Here is a 23,878-nt window from a genome sequence, read left to right as displayed (position 1 = left end):
CCACCAGCCTGGGAGGCAGAGATCTGTCTTGGGTCCCCAGGCTTGCCTCATTGCTGAGGCTGTGGTCAGCACCAAGAAAGGTTCGCGGGAGGAAGGGAGGGAGGCAGGGCGGTCAGTAGCACCTCATTGCAAAGGGATCTCTTAGATCACTTTTCTCAAGAGACCTGGGACCACAGGGAGGACTGGCAGGAAAGCAGGAGGGGGCTGCTGCTGATGGAAGTGGTCCCTTATCCGCACACATGGGGAGAAGGGTGCGATTTCTGGGCCTGTGCTTCCAGGAAAATCCTTCTCCAATTCACAGGGCAGAAGCAAGCCTTCCCTTGACTCTGCAGGATACGAGTTCATTGTCATTGCCCGTACCAGCTGCCTTTTTATTGGGTCTTGCCCACCTCCTTCTACCCATCTGAAACCTCCCTGGAGAGCACATGAAATCCTCAAACACATGCTCAATGAAAGTCACCATTTCTTTTTTCTCTCGCTCCGTGGCCCAGGCTGGAGTGCAGTGGCGTGATCTCGGCTCACTGCAACCTCCGCCTCCCGGGCCAAGCGATTTGCCTGCCTCAGCCTCCCGAGTAGCTGGGATTACAGGTGCACACCACCACACCCAGCTAATTTTTGTGTTTTTAGTAGAGACGGGTTTCACCGTGTTGGCCAGGCTGGTCTCGAACTCCTGACCTCCAGTGATCTGCTGCCTCAGCCTCCCAAAGTGTGGGGATCACCATTTCTTTAGAGCAAATGTGATCTCACCTTTCGGATTCACTTAAAGTAGTGATTTCTCCAACCCTGTTGCACATTCCCTGACTCCACCTGGAGGCCTTTGAGAACTAATTCCACCTGGGCCCCACGTAGGCCAGTGAAGCTGGCTCATCCATGCAAAAGGAAAAAAACAGCAGAATCTCTCTTGGTTTCTTATCTCATCCTTTTAATATGTTTATTGGATATGAATATTTTATGATGCAAATGACATTAGTACAAGCAGTCTACGAATAGAGTTCAATAGTCACACACATATATTGGGGTGAGCACAAAACATTTCGACTAGAGGGGTGCAAGCAAGCAGGTTTGGAGAGCGCTGACATGAAAGGGTGACGCAGGTCAGGTTCACAATTAATGAAAAAACGGAGAAAAAGAGGGAGTATGGCAAACCATAGGCTGGGTCATGCCCCAACTCGCAGTGGGAAGATGCTATTTAGCTTGTTGCCATGCGAGGATGGGGGCCTAGGACTACTGGGTGTTCTGAGTTCTAAAGAAAAATGCAGACCTTGGCTGGGCGTGGTGGCTCACGCCTGTAATCCCAGCACTTTGGGAGACCGAGGTGGGTGGATCACGAGGTTGAGATCGAGACCATCCTGGCCAATGTGGTGAAACCCCATCTCTACTAAAAATACAAAAATTAGCTGGGCGTGGTGGCACGTGCCTATAGTCCCAGCTACTTGGGAGGCTGAGGCAGGAGAATCACTTGAACCTGGGAGGCGGCGGTTGCAGTGAGCTGAGATCGTGCCACTGCACTCCAGCCTGGTGAGAGAGTAAGACTGTGTCTCAAAAAAAAAAAAAAGAAAAAAGAAAATGCATGCAGAGCTTTTAATCTTATGTGAAATCTCCCAATTTTTTAAATCTTGGCACCTAATGGAATATAACAAAAAATGAACATCATAGGGGCTAAAGAAAACACTGGGCCGGATGGCCCGAGGGTGCCCCACCTGTGACTTTTAAACACCACGCCCTCCTGGTCTACGTTATTTCATTTATTTCATTTAATCTCTGTAACGACCCTGTGAGACACCGCTTCACTTCTCTTTTACCAATGAGGAAACCGAGGCTCAAAGACACCAGGGAATGAATCCAAGATCTGAGAGACTCGAGTCTCAACACGATGAGACCCTGGCCGCTTTGCTCAACGTGACATTTCTGTGGCTATTAACTGCATGGGAATGAGTGCAGGCTGTGAACCACTGCAATTCTGGTGGCAGGAAAGAGTTCATTCTCAGTGCACCTTCAACAGGCAAAAGCTCTTCAACTTCTCAACTACTGTGAACAACTACACGAGAAGGCAACAGGCTGGGGAGAGGGGGGCTAACTATTCTCATGATTTCTTGGGACACCAATGGGCAGGAGCCAGGTCAGAAAGGGGGAGATGTGTTAATGGCATCACAAGACAAAACTGGCGGAGGGGTCAGAAAGAGAGGAAAACATCTACATCCAGGTCAGCTCACCCACACATGACAGTACTAGGATTTCCTGGATATTTAACTATGTGCTGGAAATTGTTCTAAGCCTGTAACTAGAATCATCTCACTTAATATTCACCTTGGGACTGGTGCCTTTCATATATCCCCATTATACAGGTGAGGAAACTGAGGCACGTTAACATGCCAAAGGACACAAAGCTAGTGGGAGTCTTAAAGCTCAGGTTTTAAACCCTACTCTCTCTTGTCTTTCTGAGTCTCCAATGTCATCAGGATGGGCCACTGAGATTCTTCAAACCTCAGTTCCACCTGTTATTACATAAGAATGAGGGACTTACAGAAAAAACTATACTATGCTGGTGAAATCCACAAAATAATGTAAATGGGGCTGTGTCTCTTTCAAGAGATCAGGGGAACTCCCTAAAGACAGGATATCAACTTTATTTTAATTATTAACATCTCCTTCCTGTGCACTAAGCATAGGACTCAAAGCTCAGGCTTTTACTTAGGTTTGTCTTAGAGAAACGAAAGAGGCCAATCTTCAATGAGTCACTTCACTTTTTAGTTTCTTTGCCTTTGGGGATAGAGGCTACAGAGGAATGGAAATGAGAATTCCTGCTCTCAAACTTTTTATAGAAGTATTGTCCAATAGGACTTTCTTCGATGATGAAAATGTTCCATACCTGTACCGTCCAATACAGCAGTCACTAGTCACATGAGGCTATTAAGCACTTGAAATGTGGCCAGGGCAACTGAAGAGCTGCATTTTTAATTAAAATTAAAACTGAATTTAAATTGAAGTAGCCACAGCTAGCTAGTGGCTACCATATTGGACAGCACTGTGGGTGTGGTGAGAAACTGGGATGTCTCTAAGTTCTGTCTTTCCCCAGAGGGCTGGGTCCACTCCAGAGTCTCTGAAAAAGCTTGGGAAAGAGGAAAGTAGGTTAGGCTTTGTCACATGCTGGGCTCATTCCTGTCGCCTGCCCTGGACCTTGGGGGCTGAATGGCTCACATTTTATAATCTGAACAATTTTTGGGGAAGAAGGTCCTGTTTAACACCAAATCAGACTATAACACAGGGTCATTTTAAAACATTTAAAAATTCATGGGCACCATTTCCTAGCTGTTTTGGATTGGGACCCGGGTGCTACAATCTAGGGGCCAAGAGAAGTCTCCACTGCCCTTGCTTAAGCCCATGAGAGTGTTGGAGAGGAAAGCCAATCTCTTTTTCTCCTCTGCCTGAGACTTGTGCTCCTTCTAGGGTTTTGCTTCCAGAAGCTGACCTCTGAGTTCTGAAACTATGTCTGTGAGATCAAACGGCAGAGGCATTGAAACGTCATCCTTTTCCCAGTATGGCCGACATTCTGGCTTCTGATCAGCAGGTAAAGTTCGGGCAATTCGCGATTGGCACCTGGAAGAGTAAAAATAGGAAATTAATCCACGGGAGGAAACCCCCAGAAGACCCCAACCTACAGGAAGCTTGGAGCAACACTGGCCAGTGCTCCAAAGACAGTCCTCTGGGGTGAAGGTCATGGTGACGACTGAGTCTACAGGCAGAACGCAGGTGTTTATAAGAAGGAAGACTGTTCCTGATGGTGTTGGGGCTTTCTTTGCTTTGACTCCCAGATTTGTATTATCTCAGGTGGCTTCGTAGAAGTCAATCATCAGGGAAATTCAGTTACTCTGCCTTTAAAATGGTGAATTATTTTTTCATTATCTCAACTGTTATTTAAAGTGTGTGATTAAGCCATTATCAGATTTAAATGTTTGTGGGATTTCAATGTATTACTAGATTACTGGGAAAGATTAAATTGAACTTACTGCATTAAAACGTCCAAGAATAGATTAAACAATATTACAGGCCGGGATTGACTTTGGAGATCCTGGAGATTTACAAGTGTCCCAGCTTGCTGTGCTCAGAAAAAGGCACTCCAAGGACAGACCGATTTATAAGGATATATGCAAATAGAGGTTAATAATCATTTCCACTGATGAAGAGGTGGGAAAAACTTCCACAAAATTAAATTAAGAGGCCAGCAAGAGTTAGTCCCTAAGGAAAACACTTAAATCATGGTTTTTATTGAATGGATTATTCATCAATAGTAGAGAAATTAATTATCATATGAAGCTAAATTATAGCCTCACAGGAAAAAAATTGGGGCAACGTTCTCACACGTTGACAGGCATCTATCTCTCAGAGAGACTGGCTTATTTAAAAGTGACCTGGGAAAACTCAGTGGCCTTAGCTTTATTTATCTGCAAAATGAGGATCAGAGAGAAGGAAACAGATTGCAATACGGAATGAACAATTTCTCGACTCTCCTGGAGTACGTGGCAGTGAAAATGAGTGGATCAAAACCAAACACTATGACGACACTTGGGAGCATTGCACACGTGCCTCCCTCCACCCCCGCCTTCTCTGCATTTTTGTCTAAATCAATTAAAAAGTGGTCATGCTCACTATTTGTCTTCTGACTGTGTAGGACTGACTATGAAGAGATCAAAGAATGGAATATCCTGGCCCCATTTCCAAGCCTGATGGTAGAGAGGGTTCCTAACGGAAAGACATCTTCTTCTCTGGGGAATTATTAATGGTGAGGGGATCCCCCTGGGAAAACATACTTCAACTTTACACCTATTTTCGCGTGTGGTTAATTGCTACACCGGCATCCTATGCACTCAATCCGTCGTACATTACACATAACATTCTAATATATCTTCGGCTCTCTGCATCAGGCCCTGATAATAGCATCTGTTAACATGCACTAAGTACTATTATGTAGCACATCACTTCATAAATAATAAGATTAGCTGACCCCGGGGCCCCAAGAAGAGTAATGTGTTTAAATGTTCTCATTATTTATTTAAAACAAGAATTAAAGCAACAGAAGCTGCTTTTGACAATCCTCTTAGCATAAATATTAAACTGTTTGCACTGATAAGCTACACACTGCACTGAAGAACAGAGGGTGCGTTCTGCAGACTACTTAATCATAGGTGTTTGAGACCATGCCGCTTGCTGTCGTGGTTCTGAGGGTGCATCTCTGTAGTTCTAGAGACAGTCTCTAAACCACTTGAAAGGGATGCGGGGGAAATTAATATTCAAGGAAAGCTGCGACTAATTACAAAGGAACTCTGCAAAGCTTTTAAAATTGTGCTTTCTCTCTGTCTCAGAATCCTAGAGTAATGCTCAATTTACTGGGTAGGGAAAGTTATTCCAAATTGAGCATTTCAATCTCACAGTGGATAAATTATCCGTGCACACATTATCCTGGCTGGCAGATTAAAGGGCTGTGATAAGTGTCGATCCACCTAGAATACCATAAAGTTTGTAGAAAGTCAATAGAGATGCTTTTTCACCTGTCAAATGGGTTTTGCCTCCGTACTTTGAGAAAGTATTAAACATATTGAAGCCTGCTGCAGAGGTTTGCTTATGCTGTGTTGTACAAGCTTCCCAATCCCAATGGCTTTTCTTTTGGGCAAAGCTGTTTCACAGTTTTCTGCTGTTGTTCTTCTCATCAAAGGACTGGCTGGGGCCAGGCGTGGTGGCTCACACCTGTAATCCCTTGCACCCTGGTAGGCCAAGGCAGGCAGATCACTTGAGGCCAAGAGTTAGAAACCAGCCTGGACAACATGGCAAAACCCTGTCTCTACTAAAAAATACAAAAGTTAGCTGGGCATGGTAATGCCCGCCTGTAATCCCAGCTACTTGGGAGGCTGAGGCACGAGAATCACTTGAACCCAGGAGGTGGAGGTTGCAGTGAGCCAAGATCGTGCTACTGCACTCCAGCCCTCCAGCCTGGGCAACAGAGCAAGACTCTGTTTCCAGAAAAAGAAGAAGAAGAAGAAAAAAAGACTGGCTGGAACGGGAAGTGGCTCCTTTGCATGCAAGCTCTGACAGACAAGCTGTACATAGTCACTGCATCCATCTGGGCCAGGAATAGAAAGAACCCTTTGTTGGGTTTCTTCAGAGCCTTCATTCAGAAATTTCAAGATTACTTTAAAATTTTTTCTTTAATGTCCAGTGCTCCTTTGCCAATTTCCAAATGATAGTAATAGGGGCCAGCAGAAGGCTCGTTATTGGAGGTGCTGTATTCACCCATGAAAAAGGACAGACATCCCCAACTCAAATGATATTTTGTGATTTAGCATCACGCCAGACTATGGAACTGATAAAAAGAAGGTTGGGAATTACTTGAAGGCACATCTGTCCCCCTTTAGGGTTTCATTTCTTTTGCTCAGGTCACTCATTCTTCCTTCTTGGATCTTAATTTCCAAAGACGGGAAGCAGGGAGACTGCGGCATGGTGGTAAAGAGTGTGTTCTCTGGATTGCCGGAGTTGCTGCTCTCCAGGGGCATGACATCTTGGGCAGGTTTTGTTACCTTGCTGAGCCTCAGTTTCTTGTCTGTCAAGTGGTGACGGTAATAATAGTATCTTACTTATGGGGTTGATGTGAAGATTACATGAATTATACGCAGACAGTGTTTAGAACATTTCCTGGCACATAGCAAGCACCGAATACCTATAAAACAAATATTATGACTATCTTTACTTCTACTCCAGGTACCGGTGGCAGATGAGAAATGCCAATGAGAGAGCTGCCTGTTATACTTGGGCGGTCTCCTTCCTTCATACTAACTGTGTGCATAGCCTCTAGACGGACTCCTTCTAGGGGAAGCTCTGGGGATACAGGAGCAGCTCCGTCTGGCTTGAATCAAATTGCACCTAAGGCTGGATCCTATCACATTGTGACATTCCAAGACCCTGAGGCTTATGTATTCAAGCTGCTACAACTTTCCAGTGTCAGGCTAAAATGTTCAGATTCAGAAGGGATCAGCAGTTATTCCTGAAAACCTAGGATTGATAAAAGGCATTGTCGTCTGGCCTTCTAAATGGTGGTTGTTCCAGACTGATTTTGCATTTACAGGAAATAAAGTTGGATTGTTTCTTAGCACACAATACTCTATAGTCTCTTGCAAAATAAAGGGGCCCCAAGTTGTCTCATGAAATGTGTGAGGAATACTGATTGTGATGGAAATTTGTTGTCCTGTATTTACTCCCACCGTTCCACCAACAGGATTCTAATTTTCCTGTGGGGTACCTGTCCCTTCCCCATGCTTCATGACTTGATGTGGGTGGGACTAGCTCCACCTCTACAGCCAGGGGAGAGCCTTGATTGGCTTAAGCTACGTCAGTACATCACGCTCTCCTAGCCACAGGGAGTGGTTTAAGAGGAGGCACATGACCCAATATGGGGCAAAATCAAGAGAATAAATCAGAGGACTGGTATGGGAGCTAAAGGAAAAGACTTTCTCCTCTCCTGGTCTATGAACAATTAGGATGTGTGATGTGGAACTGCCATCAACATTTTGCTGCCGTCCAGCAAGGGGTGGGTCCTGGACGATGCTGTTTGAGTATCTGGGTCATGCTTCACTTAGATGTTTCAGTTTCATGAGACTTTATTGTCTGAGTTAGGTTTTTCTGTAAAGAATCCTAGCTGATATGCTGGCCATGCTTCCTTTCTGTCAGTTATTTCTGCCTTTTATAACATCCATTGCCTTAGCCAAGTGAATGCAGATAGTATCTCCAAACGGAGATGTTGTGGTTGATACAGCGTAGTGTGTGCAGAGAATACCTGGGTATGAACCCATGAAAACACTGACATTTGGTTTTGTTTCAAATAGTATTTCTATTTGGGACAAATTTCTGCCCAGAAAACAAGAGAATGCTGGTCCATCCACACTGGCCTTTGCATGAAAATAAGCCAGTTTTCAGGACTAGAGCTGGATAATGTTGCTAAAGAAAGTTAACAAGATTCCCTTCTCAGTGTCATTCCCAAGTCCTACTGAACCCAGCTAAACAATAAGAAAGTTACAGTTTCCCCTTTCAATCCTGTCCTCCCTAATCCTATCCTAAGGAAAAATCCCATTTTTTAAAATGTTTCTTGGGTTAGCAAATAAACTTGGATCTGTTCAGAAAATACTGCCCCTTTCATGAAGCAGTTCAAGGAGAGCAAAGGAAAATAATACGTATATACACATAAAATATTGTAAACATATGCTTTATATGTATACCTATTATTTTGTATATAAATATTTTAAATATAATAAATATAAGTATTTTATATATACGTATTTTATACTATATACTTTATTATATATTATGTATAATATATAATATGTAATGTGAATTTATAATACAAATTTAGGAAGAAGAGAGATAAAGTATATACATAATATAGTATGTACATATACTTTTAATATATTATATATTATGTATTATGATATATTTATACAAAATATTTATTATATTATTATATATAATTATTATATATGATATACATAAATAAATTATATACTATAATATATATAATATGTAATTATATATTTATTAAAATATACAATTATATGTATTTATTATTATATAATTATTATATATTTTATATATTTAATATATAATTATATAACTATTACATATAACTGTAACAATTATATAATTTTATATATTTATTATATAATTATTATATAATGATATAACTATATATAATTTATAAATTTATATATTTATTATATAATTATATAATAACTATTATATATAATTATAATTATATAATAAATATATAAAATATAATTATATCTAATATTATATAATATATAAAATAATTTTATAATAAATACATATAATTATATATAATATATACTATATTACATATTATATGTGTATATACAGTATATACATTACATATATACTTTCTCTCTCTCTCCTTCCTAAATTCACATTATTTTGACTCAAAGCACTCTATAAACCACCTCCTAAAACTCTCAACTACTTAGGAGTGGTTCTCCCTGAATGACCTAGTGACGTAACAGGAAGCAGCCGAAAGGTGTCACATTGGTTGGCTGCTAGCAGATTGTCCAGAGGTCCCCCTGACCAAGGTGTAACTCATGAAGGGCGTCACTGACCGCTGATTTCCCCCAGGGCTGCACTTACATTTAGATGATCGGGATTGCAGCTACATTAGTGAACACTGGTCACCACGCTAAAATTAACCACTTTAGCTAAAGTGTGTGTTAATTATGGGTATGCAAGCAGTCAATAAAAGGTTAATGCAAAAGTCAAAGGATAAATTTCTTCCCTTATTGCATCACTTCACAGACTAAATGACTAACATTATATTTTGTGTTTTTAATCAATAGGTTTTACAGTAATGTGCTGGCCATTGATTTTAAGAAAACATACACGGTCTTCTTCCTTGTCCCTAAATTTTGCAACAAATAAAGGACAGGTAACATTTCCATTACTCTTGATGAAATGATAAAGAAAGATTTCAGGAGAAATGGTTTCTGCTGAAAGATTCATCAGAATAAGCAAATGTAACACACACACACACACACACACACACACAGACTAGAACTTGATGGAGAAATATTACCAAGCATGGGCCACTCAAGAGATAACAGAAATGAACTCCCAAGAGGGAATTCTTCAGTGGGAAAGAGGAGAACAACTCCTAATTAAAATAACAATTACATTTTGTACAATGTTTAAATGTCCCAAATAATGTCAATCCACAGCACTGCTTCTTACTTTCCTAATAATCTAGGAGAGATGGCAGGGGTAGGTATTTGGATCCCCAGTTTGAGTGAGGGCTGCCTTACTCAAGGTTTGATGGAATGGTGCGCAAGGGAGCCAGGGCGGGTCAGACCCCTGGACATCTGGCTGGCTGCCCTTTTCACTCTGTTCCATCTTTTTCATGGATTTCCATTTGGACTACAATGGATCCTGTCCATTGACTAGTCAGCTATTCTTGTCAAATTTAGATATTCATGACATTCCAAATCATTTCAGAGGAAAGAAGCAAATGTTGTTTTTACCTCTAGTTTCCAGAAGGACTATTATTATGTCAGATGACTGACAAAACCTAGTTTTCTTCTTTTCAGTCTTTTGACGGTGAGGCTCTTACAGCATAAGTATCTACAGTCTATAGAAATAAAAGGTACATGTTCAGCTTCTGAGGGCATAAACTATCTCTAATTATTAATATATTCCCTGGGTGACCTTGAGAAAAATATCTCAATCTCTTAGTTTCCTCAACTATCACACTAAAGTTAATGCTTCTCTGCTTTACCGGGTTATGTGAAGATAAAATAAAATAACACATATAAAAGCACTCTAAAATATGTAAAGTACCATATAAATGTATAATTATGATCCCTTTTCTTATGTGATACAAGTCCCATTTTTAAAACCTCGCTGATCAACCTAGTGATCATGCAACGTTGGCCAGAAGGGCTTGTAACGCTCGCAAATAAAAATGAAAGAAATCACACTTCTAAAGACTAAAGCAGTAATGGACAGCTTCATCAGAAAATATCCAATGTTTAAAAGTCTCCTCTTAAGTCAGTGTTTTTTCTGGAATTTGAATTTAAGGAGTTGACAGTCATTTGGCCAAATGCTGAGTAGGAGTCTGTTTGAGGGCATCAGCTACATGATAATGCATTCTCCTAATGCGCAATAGCATAAGCCAATACCAAGGCTTAAGAGGCCTCAGGAGCCAGGCGAGGTAGTTCACACCTGTAATCCCAGCACTTTGGGAGGCTGAGGTGGGCAGATCACGAGGTCAGGAGTTCGAGACCAGCCTGACCAACATGGTGAAACCCCGTCTCTACTAAAAATATAAAAATTATCCAGGTGTGGTGGTGCATGCCTATAATCCCAGCTACTGAGAAGGCTGAGGCAGGAGAATCACTTGAACCCGGGAGGCAGAGATTGCAGCAAGCCGAGATCGCACCGCTGCACTCCAGCTTAGGTGGCAGTGAAACTCCATCTCAAAAAAAAAAAAGAGGCCTCAGGTAGAAAACATTGGTGTTACATCAAGTCCACATGAACCTGCAAAACCCACCTGCCAGATCAGCGTGAAAAAAGCAGGAAATAATGATGTCATGGGGCAACAATCCTCTCAATGGCCTTTTGCTTTAAAGGGAGCATGAGACCAATATGGGACCCTAATGTCCTCTGTTCAATTCAGTATATTGAGGGTTCGTTTCACTCTAATGTGTATTTGTGTGGCAAACATCTTGCAATACAGAGTGATTCCAGGGTTTAAAGATAAGTATTTTTCATATTAACATGGTATCTAAATCCCTGCCAGTACCTGATGTACAAATTGAAGGGATTTCCATGTGTAATTCTCACCTCCATGATGCCTACCTTAAGCGCTACATTTAAAATCTAACCTCATGGAAGAGGCCACTCCATTGCACTGTTTTTCATAGTCTCACCATGTTTTGCTCCAAATAATCTGTTATAGCGAGTGGTGAAAAAAGTATGCAGTCTAGTTTATAATAATCTTTCCCTTGACACTCTAAATCCTCTGAAAAGAGAACAAGTTAATGAATTTGTAATGTGTCTCCTTGGACTTTTGTCACTGCTATCATGGGACTGTGGACAACTTTACAAGGAAATAGCCACCCAGTCATACTTACAGCTATCATAACGGTCTACTCGGACAAAGGTGGCTTTATCAAGTCAGCATGTCAAATAACTCAGTTTACCTATTGCAGAACCACTAAACCAAACCAATTCCTAAATGAGTTTTGACAAAAGACACGTTCACTTTTTCTTTGAAAGGCTTTTAACCTCTTGCCTCTGTTCCCCACGTTAATGTTTCCAGATCAGTAAAGTCAACACACATCAGAGAGTGAGGAAAAGCCAGACTTTTCCCTAGGGGTCAGCTTTTCTCCCCCCTGGGTCAATACACCTTTTTAGTAGTTAGTGTTCTTCAACCATGACCACTTGAGAAACCGGGTTTGGCTTAACTTCTAGTTGTATATACATCTACTTTTGGGCCTCATGCTTCTGGGAAGAGGTGAGAAGTCCAATATAAGACAGGTTGTTCAGGTGCTTTAAAAACGCTTTGACTGCCAAATATACCTGAAGTGCTTTTGAACACCAAGATAATGCCATTCAGCCACATAAATACCATCCATTTTTCAAGAACTCTTTCTTTTTTTCTTTTTTCGAGACAGGGTCTCACTCCATCACCCAGGCTGGAGCACAGTGGCACAGTCATAGCTCACTGAAGCCTCCAACTTCTGGGCTCCAGTGATCCTCAGCCTCCCGAGTAGGTGGGAGTACAGGCAGGCATCACCACATCTGGCTATTTTTGTTTTTGTTTTTTGTAGAGATAGGGTCTCCCTTTGTTGCACAGGTCGGTCTCAAACTCTTGGGCTCAAGTGATCCTCCTGCCTTGGCCTCTCAAAGGGTCGAGATTACAAGCATGAGCCACCATGCACAGATAAGAAATCTTTCTTCCATTTAGCATAGATAACTCTGTTGCCTGAATCTTGGCCAATTAGCATAATTAGAGAGTCCTTCCTGTGGGTCTATGCCATCCCACTGCCTTGGAGAAGGAGAAAGTGTAGGCAGTACCCAGCTGCTGTCAATGTCTTACGTTCTCCACATTTGTTTGGAACTCAAAAGACATCTTCTATATAAACAATGGTTTTCACAGTTCCCAGTTCTTTCCCTTAGCACCTACATGACCTACAGTTTGTCTGAAATATAATATTAATAATACTATATAGTGCAATAGCCATGAACATCAGGGCTTTTTGTTTTGTTTTGAGATGGGGTCTCTCTAGGTTGCCCAGACTGGTCTAGAATTCCTGGACTCAAGTGATCCTCCTTTCTCAGCCTCTTACATAGTTGGGATTACAGGCACGCAAAACAATGCCCAGCTGCTTGTTATTTTTCATGAGATAGAACATTTAGAGTTCCAACTTGGGATTCCAAGAAGAGATTTGTTTTGGTAAAGGTTTCCCATCATCCTGGCTATGGAACCAGAGTGTCTCACTGTAAGTCATGGTTAAGAGCTCCCCTGCTTTTGTTGTGATTACTTTTGGTGTCTTTGTCATGAAATTTCTGTCCATTCCTATGTCCAGGATGATACTGCCTAGTTTGTCTTCCAGGGTTTCAAAAGCAAAAGTTAATAAGTAGGATCTAATTAAACTTAAGAGCTTCTGCACAGCAAAAGAAACTATCAACAGAGTAAACAGATGACCTGCAGAATGGGAGAAAATATTTGCAAATTATGCATCTGACAAAGGTCTAATATCCAGCACCTATAAAGAACTTAAACAAATGTACCAGAGAAAAACACCCCATTAAAAAGTGGGCAAAGAACATGAACAGGCACTTTTCAAAAAAAAGCATACATGCAGCTAACTAGCATATGAAAGAAAGCTCAATAGCCCTGATTATTAGAGAAATGCAAATCAAAACCACAATGAGATACCATCTCACACCAGTCAGAATGGCTATTATTAAAAGTAAAAAAATAACAGATGTTGGCAAGGTTGGGGAGAAAAGGGAACACTTATACACTGTTGGTGGGAGTGTAATTTAGTTCGGCCATTGTGGAAAGCAGTATAGCAATTTCTGAAAGAGCTAAAAGCAGAACTAATATTCCACCCAGCAATCCCATTACTGGGTATACACACTCAGAGGAATATAAATCATTCTGCCATAAAGACACGTGCATGCAAATGTTCACTGCAGCACTATTCACAATAGTAAAGACATGGAATCAACCTAAATGCCTATCAATGAAAGATTAAATAAAGAAAATATGTACACCGAAGAATACAATACAGCCATAAAAAACAACAAGATCCACATATACACCATGGAATACAATGCAGCCATAACAAACAACAAGATCATATCTTTTATGGGAACGTGGATGGAGCCGGAGGCTATTATCCTTAGCAAACTAACCCAGGAACAAATACTGCATGTTCTCACTTTTAAGTGGGAGTTAAATGATAAGAACCTATGAACACAAAGAAAGAAACCAGAGACACTGGGGTCTACTTGAGCAGGGAGGGTGGGAGGAGGGGGGAGCAGAAAAGATAACTATTGGGTACTGGGCTTAATAACTGGGTGATGAAATAATCTGTACCTCAAACTCCCATGACACATGTTTACCTAAGTAACAAACCTCCGCACATACCTCCAAACCTAAAACAAAAGTGGAAAAAAAAAAAGAAAGAAAAAACCCCAGCTCCTCTGGCCTATGGTAAAGGCTTTGTGGGGTGAGGGGTAAAAGTGCTCAGATCGTACCTCTAGGAGGTCAGAAGATGAGGAGATAAGGGATGCAAGAGCCCCTTGCTGGTTTGGAAGTCAGGGCCACTTTGTGGTCATGAAATAGCTCAAAGGCATCTCCACTCTTTCTTTAGGGGTCCAGAGGAGTGCCCTGCCTTTTCCCCTTTACTGCTACAACGTGCAGGCTCCACCAGGACAACTCCCAAGCCATGTGATGAGCCTGTGTGATCCTCACAGCACCGCCTTTCTCCTGTCCCTCTCAAAACCACCCCTGTAGGTTTATCAGAGACTTTTGTTGACATGGCAGAGATTATAAAGACATTGTACCTCATGCCAATGCTCTTTTGATGACATCTCCTCTCACACCAAAGGGATAATAAGAATACTAATAAAAACATTTAAAAAAGCCAATAAGGCTTGGCACAGTGGCTCACGCCTGTTATCCCAGCACTTTGGGAAGCCGAGGCAGGCAGATAGTAAGCTCAGGAGTTCAAGACCAGCCTGGGCAACATAGTGAAACCCCATGTGTGCAAAAAATTAAAAAAAACTAGTCAGCCATGATAGCAGGCAGCTGCAGTCCTAGCTAGTTGGGAGGCCGAGGTGGGAGGATCACTTGAGCCTGGGACGCTGAGGGTACAGTGAGCCGTGATTGTGCCACTGCACTCCAGCCTAGGTGGCAGAGCAAGACCCTGTCTCAAACAAACAAACAAACAAAAACCCCACAATAATAAAAATGAGTGCTGGGATTCTATACATCTTCTATTAAAATGTTTGTCCTCAAAATTGAAAATGAGGCCCAGAAGATTAACTAACCCATCCATGATTTCACAGCCAAACAAGGGATAGGGTCAGGATTTGAAGCCAAAATTGTCTGACTCGAGATCTCTTTGTATTCTTCCAAAATACAGACATTACGAGAATCATTTGGGCCCTCATTAGAAACTGAGTTTCCTAATGGCACCTGGTCCTAAGTCAGACTTTCCAGATGAACGTCCTGGGAATCTTCATTTTCACAGGTGACGCTTAAGATCAGGCCAGTTGGTGAAAACACTGCACTGTGTTAACCTGCCACAAAGGACCACAAAGATGCTAAAAGTGGGTTGCGGCGGGGGAGACATACGTGTGTCTTTGGGTCCAGAAAGAACTAACATTCAATTCAGCTCCATTTCAGAGGAAACCAGACTCAGGCCGCTGTAGAGTCCTGTAGAGCAGCAACTTGGCTCCCCAGGCAGGCAGCTGGTGACTTCCCAGGGTATGGCACATGAAACAGGTCTCCTGAAGTCCTCCCCCTACTTCAGGGACTGTGGCAGGCCCTTGGAGCCACTTAATATGTGAGACTGCTTGGCCCACCACTGGGGTGTAAACCCAGGAGGTAGAGGGCTGAGAATAATTTTATTCCCCGGTTCATTTGTGGGCTTGTCAGTTACATAATGATAGTGATGAATGGGCTATCTTGACAGCCGAACATTTAGGAGCTGCTGACCTTTGATCCCTGGTCACATGATAGGGTCACCTGAAACTTGCATGACTTCTACCTGCCCAAAGGTAACAATATAAAGGTCAAATGGGCTGGACGATTATATGTATCAAGTCGGAGGCCGCTTGGTTGGACACTTTAAGAGAGGCCGGGTTGGGTTCCCCAGCACACAATGCTATGGAACCACTGCAGAAATGTGCTCAACAAAAGATATACAATTTCAAAGCAGTCTAGAGTAACTTTCCTTGCAAGGGAATAGAATGAACTCATTATTTTTAAAGGGCAACAATGAAAACAAACACTTTGGAAGAAAATATATTCTGCTAGTGACTCAGCCATTGGGAGTGAAGGCATATAGGTGCATGACTTAATGAATGATATTCATGCTATACCTACGACATGGCAGCAGGTACAATTTGATGCAATTACTGGAACAAAATCCCCACCAGGTAGTATCAAGCCCTCCTTTCAGCCACAGAATACGGTCTCTCTGCTGTCCTCTTTCACCACAGAACTCCACAAACGACCATGATTGACAAAAGATAACCCTTTCCAAATCTCATGACTTCCCTGTTGCTTGAAATTTAAGTAAAGTTTGCATGGGACAGTCGCAAACTTCAGAAAGATTCCAGAATAACTTCTGATTAGAAATCCAAGGTGGCTGTGATTTTTAAATGCACTACAACATTTTAAAAAACATTTCTTCTTGCATATTGGAAGATTGTGCTTTTTGACTATGTGGTTCAATTCCATTTACTCAGAATCAACTTGATTCTGAATAAATAATAGCAGTCATGTAAGTAACGAATACAGTTACGAAAATAAAAGCTAAAAGGCCAATGCCATTGATTTCCAGAATCTAGAAACTTCGCAATCTGCAGGAAGCGGCAGACATTACAGAAAAATCTGATTTACACAAACAGCCTGTTTTTCTACAAAGGATTTTCCCCTGCAAAGTCAAAGACCGACAGACAGACTGCCAGTGACCATAATCCACTCATACTCCTGAGAGATAAGCAAAGCAAGGGACAATGGCTTACAGAATAAAAGGCCAGTTGTTCTGACTTTGGAATGCTCATTTGAGTTGTAAGCTGTGAAATAAATTTGAGTTGATGGTTCCTCCATCTGCTCACCTGTCAGTCTCCTTCCACTGTACTGCTGTTTTTAGAAATACTTCCGTGTAACCTGCTTAATTGGTTTTTGGATGCCAAGAAACACTTCACAAGTTCATTTTAACCTTATTCGGAACATGAGGTTCCTGGGCCCTTCTGGATTTCTCTTCTTTGGAAACATTCACTAACAGGTCACTTAGGGTAGGGAACTCAGTAGCATCTAATACCAACCGTGTGACACAGTTCAAATTCAGGATTAGGGAGAAAATGGTGGGTCAAAAGAAAAATGCTAATTTATAAAGGTCATATCAGTCTTCTGATGAATTTATGCTTTGCACTGATTTAAAAGCTGAGTCAAAGTCAAAATTCTTATAGTGGTCCACAAGGCCCTCCATGATGGACCCTTTCCTAACCCCGATTCTCTGCCCTCTCCTTGCACTCATCCCATTGTTCACTGTGCTCCAGTCAGACCGGCTTATTTGCTCACCCTGAAGAGGCCAAGAGCAGTCTCAGCGTATTAGAACCTGCTGCTCCTTCTCCCTTGAACACTCTTCCCCTAAAATATCCACATGGCTTCCTCCCCCTACCCCTTCAGGTCTCTCCTTAATCCAATCAGGGAGACCTTCCTTGACCGCCTTACTCAGGACAGCAAACATCTCCCCTCCCTGTCCCCCAACTCTAGCACTCCCCATCTTCCTTCACTGTCCTATTTTTCTCTGTAGCACTTGACGCCATTTGTGTGTGTGCGTGTGTGTGTCTGTGTGTGCACACGCACATGAGCTAAGCTCTCTGAAGGCAGGGATTTCTGTCTGTTTTGCTCACTGCTATATCCTCAAAGCCTAGAGCAGAGTTTGACACATGGTAGCAGCAATAAATACTGTGGAGTGCACAAGGGATTGAAAGCATCTTGCATCTGAATTGTATCTCCTTAACAGGGAGCTGATTTCCCTGCTACACAGCACTTTAATAACAATGATAAGAAGAAGCAATAGCTGGGCACGTAAAAGTAATAGTACCCTGTAGTACCAGCTACTTGGGAGGCTGAGGCAGGAGGATCACTTGAGCCCAGAAGGTCGAGGTTGCAGTGAGCAGTAATCACACCACTGCACTCCAGCCTGGGCAACAGAGCCAGACCCTGTCTCCCCTGCCCCAAAAAAAAAACAACAAAAAAAGAGCAAACAAACAACATAACAAGCCGGATGGTATAGTAGGGAGAATACTGGTCTGAGAGTTAAAGACCCAGTTCTGCCACTACTTTACCTTAGGATCTTGGGCAAAACTGTGACTTTCTGGCCATCATTACTTAGATCTGTACAACGAGGGCCTGAGTTAGACAATCCCTAAAGGTCTTCCCATCTCTAAAAAAGCTGTAGTTATATATATAAACAGTATGGCTTATGTCCATATGCATTATCCCATGTGATCCTCACTACTAGGGCAGCAAAGAAAGGTGTAATCCCAGTTTTGAAAATGAGGCCACAGCTAACACATGTGTGCCAAGGCCTTAACACATGAGTCCATCTTGGGGCCTCCAGCCCTAGGACAACACAGCTGACACTAGTTGAAGCAGTGATAATCATCTGTTATGGACTAAATGTCTGTGTCCTCCTAAAAGTCATATCTTAAACTCCTAGCCTCTAATGTGACAGTATCTGGAGGTCAGCCTTTGGGAGGTAATTAGGTCATGAGGGTGGTACCCTTATGAAAGGGATTAGTGCCCTTAAGTAAAAGCATTGTTCCAGGTCACACAACCACATAAATAATAGGTCATATTAATTGGGGCTGAAACTTAGGTCACTCACTAGTCCAACACTTTTCAACTAAACTGAACTTCATAAAATTGGAATTACTGCCACTCACTCTTAAACTCTGATTCAAAAGCTATTTTTGCAGGCAAGTTCTAATCCTCTGAGCGATATGTGTCATTGACTCCAGTACTTCCTGGGCAGTATTTCACTCTGCCAAAGAACCTATGGAGTCTTTAAGCTGCCGCTTCATTCCAAGGTTACAGATAATAAACTGCTCCATTCGCCTATGGATGTTTTATGACAGGAGCACAATTATATGTTGGTGCAGCTGTTTTGTAGAAAGAGAAGAAGTCCAGGCCACTGCAGCATCAGGATTGTCATGTTAACAAGCCCCTGAACTCCAAAGATGTCATAGTGTCCTGGCCTTAAATCCAAAGCAAGTCTGCATTTTATACACCTAGGAAATGCATGACACTCTTTCTACAGCTAACATTTGGAAACTAACATTGCTTTGTCCCACATAAATATCTATGCCACTGGGTCAGTGATCAAGAAGATGCTTGCTAAGTGTCCAGAAGGACTTCTGTGACTTTTGTGCTTTTAGTATCCATTCATTCAACAAATATTTACTAGGTGCCAGGATCTAGCGATCCAGTAGAGAACTACACCAAGTCCCAGGTTTTGTGGCGCTTACATGCTAGCAGGAAAGTCAGGTAATAAACACATGTATCGGTTATAAACTGTATTCAGCTGCTAGCAAGGGGGACTGGAAATAACAGTGGTCAAAGTAGATGGGAGCTTATTTTTATTTCACATTAAAGAAGTCTAAGGACCATCACAGAGAAGCAGACCATGGACGTCTGCAACCCAGGCTGTTCCATCCACCTTTCTGCTCTGTCATCCTTAGCACGTGGCTGCCATCCCCGAAGTCACCTATGGGGCTAGGGCACTCCAGCCACCATATCTGAGTCCCAGGCGGGGGGGCAGCAGAAAAGACAGAGGGCTATAATATCCCCTTACCTTCTCTTTGAAAGGAGGACAAGTAACCCCCTCCATCTGAATCTCACTGATTAGAACTTAGTCACTGAGAAGTGTGAGATTTTAGCTGGATGTTGCTCCCTTTCCCTGTCAAAACCAAGACTTCAAGGAAGAAGCAAAAAGTGAGACAGGATGAAAAGCTAACATTCTCTGCCACACGATGTAAGCAAATAAATATCAACATAATTTCTGCTAGACATAAGTGTTCTGGAGCAAATCAAGTAGACAAATGAAAAAAAAAAAAAAAGAGTGAATAGAGAGGCTGAGGGAAGAGACTAGGCTAGGGTGGTTGTGATGGACGCTTGTCCTGGGGAAGGGTATTGTAAGTGAGAATGAGTTAGGCATTAGGGCTGGGTGCAGTGGCTCACGCCTGTAATCCCAACACTTTGGGAGGCCAAGGCAGAAGGCTCCCTTAAGGTCAGGAGTTCTAGACCAGCCTGGGCAACAGAGTGAGACTCTGTCTCTACAAAAAATAAATAAATTAGCCAGGCACGGTGGCATGAGTCTACAGTCTCAGCTACTTGGGAGGCTGAAGTGGGAGGATTGCTTGAGCTTAGGAGTTTGAAACCACCTTCGGTAACATAGCGAGACTCTGTCTCTGCCAAAAAAGAAAGAAAAAAGAGTTAGGCATGCCCAGGGGACAGCAAGGGGGCCACTGTGGCTGGAGGAAGGGGGCGAAGAGAGGGGATGGAGAGGATGGGGTCAGTGAAGTCTGAGCTCTTGGAAGCCACTCTGAAGACTGGATTTTACTCTAAGTGAGATGGGGAACCGCCGGAGGGTTTTAAGCAGGAGGATGATATGATCTATGTCACGGTGCTCCACAGAAAGCCTCTAGATTCCTTTAGGAATGGAGTCATCTCATGAGAGTAAACTTCTATGCTCTACCTACACACAGTATTCATTTGATGAAGCAAAATATCTTACGCCTCTTCGGTGGCGTCCTAGGCCACTCCAGCTCTGGGGCTGGGAGGGAGGGAAGGCTGTAAACCTTATCCCTCAAGGCTTTGATGTATTGTTCACCTTTGCGCTGGAATAGAAAAGAAGGAATCACGCCAAAGCCTCCCCGTATTCCCAAGTCCACCTGATGTGTATCTTCAGAACTCAACACACATCCAATTTATGCTGTTCTTTTTCTTTTTGGTGCCGTGAATTCAGGCTGAGGAAGGAGGGTAATCCTATATGCTGAGAGCCACGGAAGACTGAACAGGCCTTCTGAGTCAGTGCAAGGTTTGCTTCTGAAATGACTTGGTTAGAAAGGAGTTTTAAAACATCATAGTTCAATAGAGAGCAGGCCAAATTCTGAAGTCCTCCGACTGAAGTTTTTGCGGTGCTGCTAGCAATGCCACCACTGAATAAACCCCACTGGAGCCTCGGAAAAGAAGAATGACTTGCCAAAGAGACTGCCTTAGGCTTGCAGTATGGCCTGCAAACTTCAGGTTAAGTGGGCGGACTTATTAATTAATCATCACAACCACAAGCTTCCCACCTGGGCATCTTTAAGGAGAAAGCAAGAGGAGAGACAGGCCATTATCTATTTATTACTTACTGTCTTGTATTCTCTGGTCAACGGGCTGGTGGAGTGTCACACTTTGGGCCTTTGAAAGCGTGGGTCTGTCATTCCTTCACTGTCTGGGGGTGATCTCATTCTCCCAGCACCAGTGTTTGCTTGTGGGGTGACCTTGGGAAGGGCACTTAGCAACAGCATTTTCTCATCTGTCAAGCTGAGACAGCCACAGGGACCCAAAGTCACGTCTGGTAAATCCTCAAGCATGGGACGGTCTGGGCCACCTCATCTCAAAGCCCCCTGGCTCCGGGAAGAAGGCTTTTTCCAACAGGGAAAATAAGCAAGGCCATGTCCTTGCCACGTGCCTGGTAGAGATGGGGGTGAAGGCAGGGTGGGGTGGAGGACGACAGTAGCTCTTTGTAGAAAAGACACCCTTAGGCCCTCACTGCGGATCCCAGATGCTTTCTCATTTGCCAAAATTCAGAAGGTCATAAGGAATCAAAGGACGACATCTGCTTGTGCAGAATGTCATTATAGAGGAGTCTGGGAACAAGAGGCCTGTTACAAGTCACCTTTCCAGCTCCTGCAAACAGGCCGATTAATGGAGAAGTTCAGCTCCTCACTGAGCCTTACAGGAGTGGGGTCAGCTGGGACTGGGCCAGAGCTCGGCGGTGAGTCAGGAGAACACAGCAAGGACTTGATTAGCTGCTGTGACCTCCTGCCCCGTGCCCGGCCTGCCAGGGAGCCGGGCTTCTCAGCAGACTGCTAAGTTAGAATTTACACTTTTTGGAAGAACAGTTCTGCAGCTGAGACCACCTGGGAGTTGGCACAGAATACTTTACGGAGGCTCCATTATGCGTTTTCTGCAGCGCTAGCTGATAGGTTAGCATGGGCGAGACTGTGAGACCTGGAGAACTTGCTATTCCTAATTTAAACTGTTCTTTCTAGCAGGAGACTGACTCGCAAAGGTCCTAGTGCCCAAAGGCATCCGCCAGAAAGTTCCGGGGCCAGGGTTGGATGCGTAAGTGCCATCAGCAAGTGGCCTGCCTGTGTGGCATGAATGGACAGGTCCCAGGACAGTGTTCCCTCCAGGAACACTCTTGCTCTGGCTTTCAACTCATGCCAGGAAGTCTATCATTAATTCATTTTGTTCAAATGTATGGGGAAAGAAGGGAAAGGTATTTTACAATGCAACTACCTCTAAGGAGGATAATAGTTTAAGCCACCTCTTGGATAGAGCATGCTGCTTCCTGGTGTGAAGAAGGGAGAATCCCATGACCTCTGCAGTCCCTGGGTGAGAAGCAGAGGTAAACTTCCTTACAGTCTCACCTAGGGTTGATCACGTGAATAGCCTTCTGCAAGAGATGTACAGGAGGCCAGCAAATAAAGACTAGAAGCAATTTAATTGGTTCCAAGTTAATGTCCTTTTTCAATGGGTCTCATGTAAGCGTCTGGGAGTTACGGTTGCTACCTTAAAGTGATTTATAAGGTTCTTTCCCAGGAGAAAGGTCTTTTGGGCAGGCAGCGAGTGGGTCTGTGAATTATTTCTCCATAGTGGGTACAGTGTGAGGACGAAGGAACAGGTTCAACTGTAAAGAATCTAGTGCTCTTTCCTCAAAGAGAAGGAATTCTCATTTTTTAGCAAGGTAATTTTGGACAGCCATGACTTGCTCTTTTAGACTTCAGATTTGGTAGAGCCTCTGTTCTTGGGAGGTTCTTATCTTCTCTCCTACCCCCTCAGTTTAAAGGCAAGTTTAATAGACTGCTCAACCCATCTGTGTCAAAGTCAGGAGACTAGAATCCAGGTCTTGAGATCCTTAGTTCACTATGGGCCTGCCTGCAAATTTTCCCTTTTCCTCTTAATGTTTTGTTTTGTTTTGAGACAGGGTCTTACTCTGTTGCCCAAGCTGGAGTCCAGTGGCACAATCATGGTGCACTGCAGACTTGACCTCTCAGGCTCAAGTGATCATCCCAACTCAGCCCCCCAAGTAGCTGGGACAACAGGCATGTGCCATCATGCCCAGGTAATTGTTTTTTTTATTACTTTTTGTAGAGACAGTGTCTCACTATGCTGCCCAGGCTGGTCCCAAACTCCTGGCCCCAAGGGATCCTCCCACCTTGGCTTCCCAAAGTGCTGGGATTACAGGCATAAGCTATAGCGCCCAGCCCTTTTTCTTTTTTCTAATGTTGTAATTATTAATTGCTAACATTTTCTGAGCATCTACTATGTGCCAGATGGCATCGTAAGTGCTTTACTCATGTAATAGTCCCAGTAACCCCATCAGGTTGCTATGATTATTATCCCCACCTTACAGATGCAAACAGTGAGGCACTGAGTGGTTATGTAATTTGCCCAAGGTCACAAAGATTGTGAGTGATGTAGCCAAGATGTGAACCCAGGCAGTCTGGTTCCAGAGCCCATGCTCCAAACCACTCCCCTATAATATGATGGAAACATGGCCCACTCACAGGTTTACATCTAATGACGTAGAAGGGTTCACAATGAAAAAACAAGACTGTTCCACTCCATCCATCCAACCCGCAGATTTGTTTCATATGGTAGTTACCTTCTGTATCTCTAACTAATATGCATGTACCCTGATTTCTTTGTTTGCTTTTTAAGAGACAGGATCTCGCTCTGTCACCAGGCTGGAGTGCACAGTGGTGTGATCACAGCTCACTGCAGCCTTGAACTCCTAAGCTCAAG

At 43.0% G+C, this 23,878-nt stretch overlaps 1 protein-coding gene across 2 annotated transcripts in view; it reads right to left on the bottom strand.

Moving 5' to 3' along the window:
• Nucleotides 1-905: 905 nt before the first annotated feature.
• The window catches only part of FTO (FTO alpha-ketoglutarate dependent dioxygenase), a 408,367-nt gene continuing 385,394 nt past the window's right edge, over nt 906-23,878 (bottom strand). For both annotated transcript variants that reach the window (XM_054453521.2, XM_054453520.2), the window contains exon 9: nt 906-3,597. In XM_054453521.2, coding sequence (XP_054309496.1) covers nt 3,444-3,597 — 154 coding nt within the window. In that variant the 3' untranslated portion in view covers nt 906-3,443. The remainder of the gene's footprint in view (nt 3,598-23,878) is intronic.

Source organism: Pongo pygmaeus, chromosome 18 (genome assembly GCF_028885625.2).
Source record: "Pongo pygmaeus isolate AG05252 chromosome 18, NHGRI_mPonPyg2-v2.0_pri, whole genome shotgun sequence".
NCBI lineage: Eukaryota > Metazoa > Chordata > Mammalia > Primates > Hominidae > Pongo > Pongo pygmaeus.
Note: the sequence above shows the minus strand (reverse complement) of the source record. Positions and strands in the feature narration are given on the sequence as shown.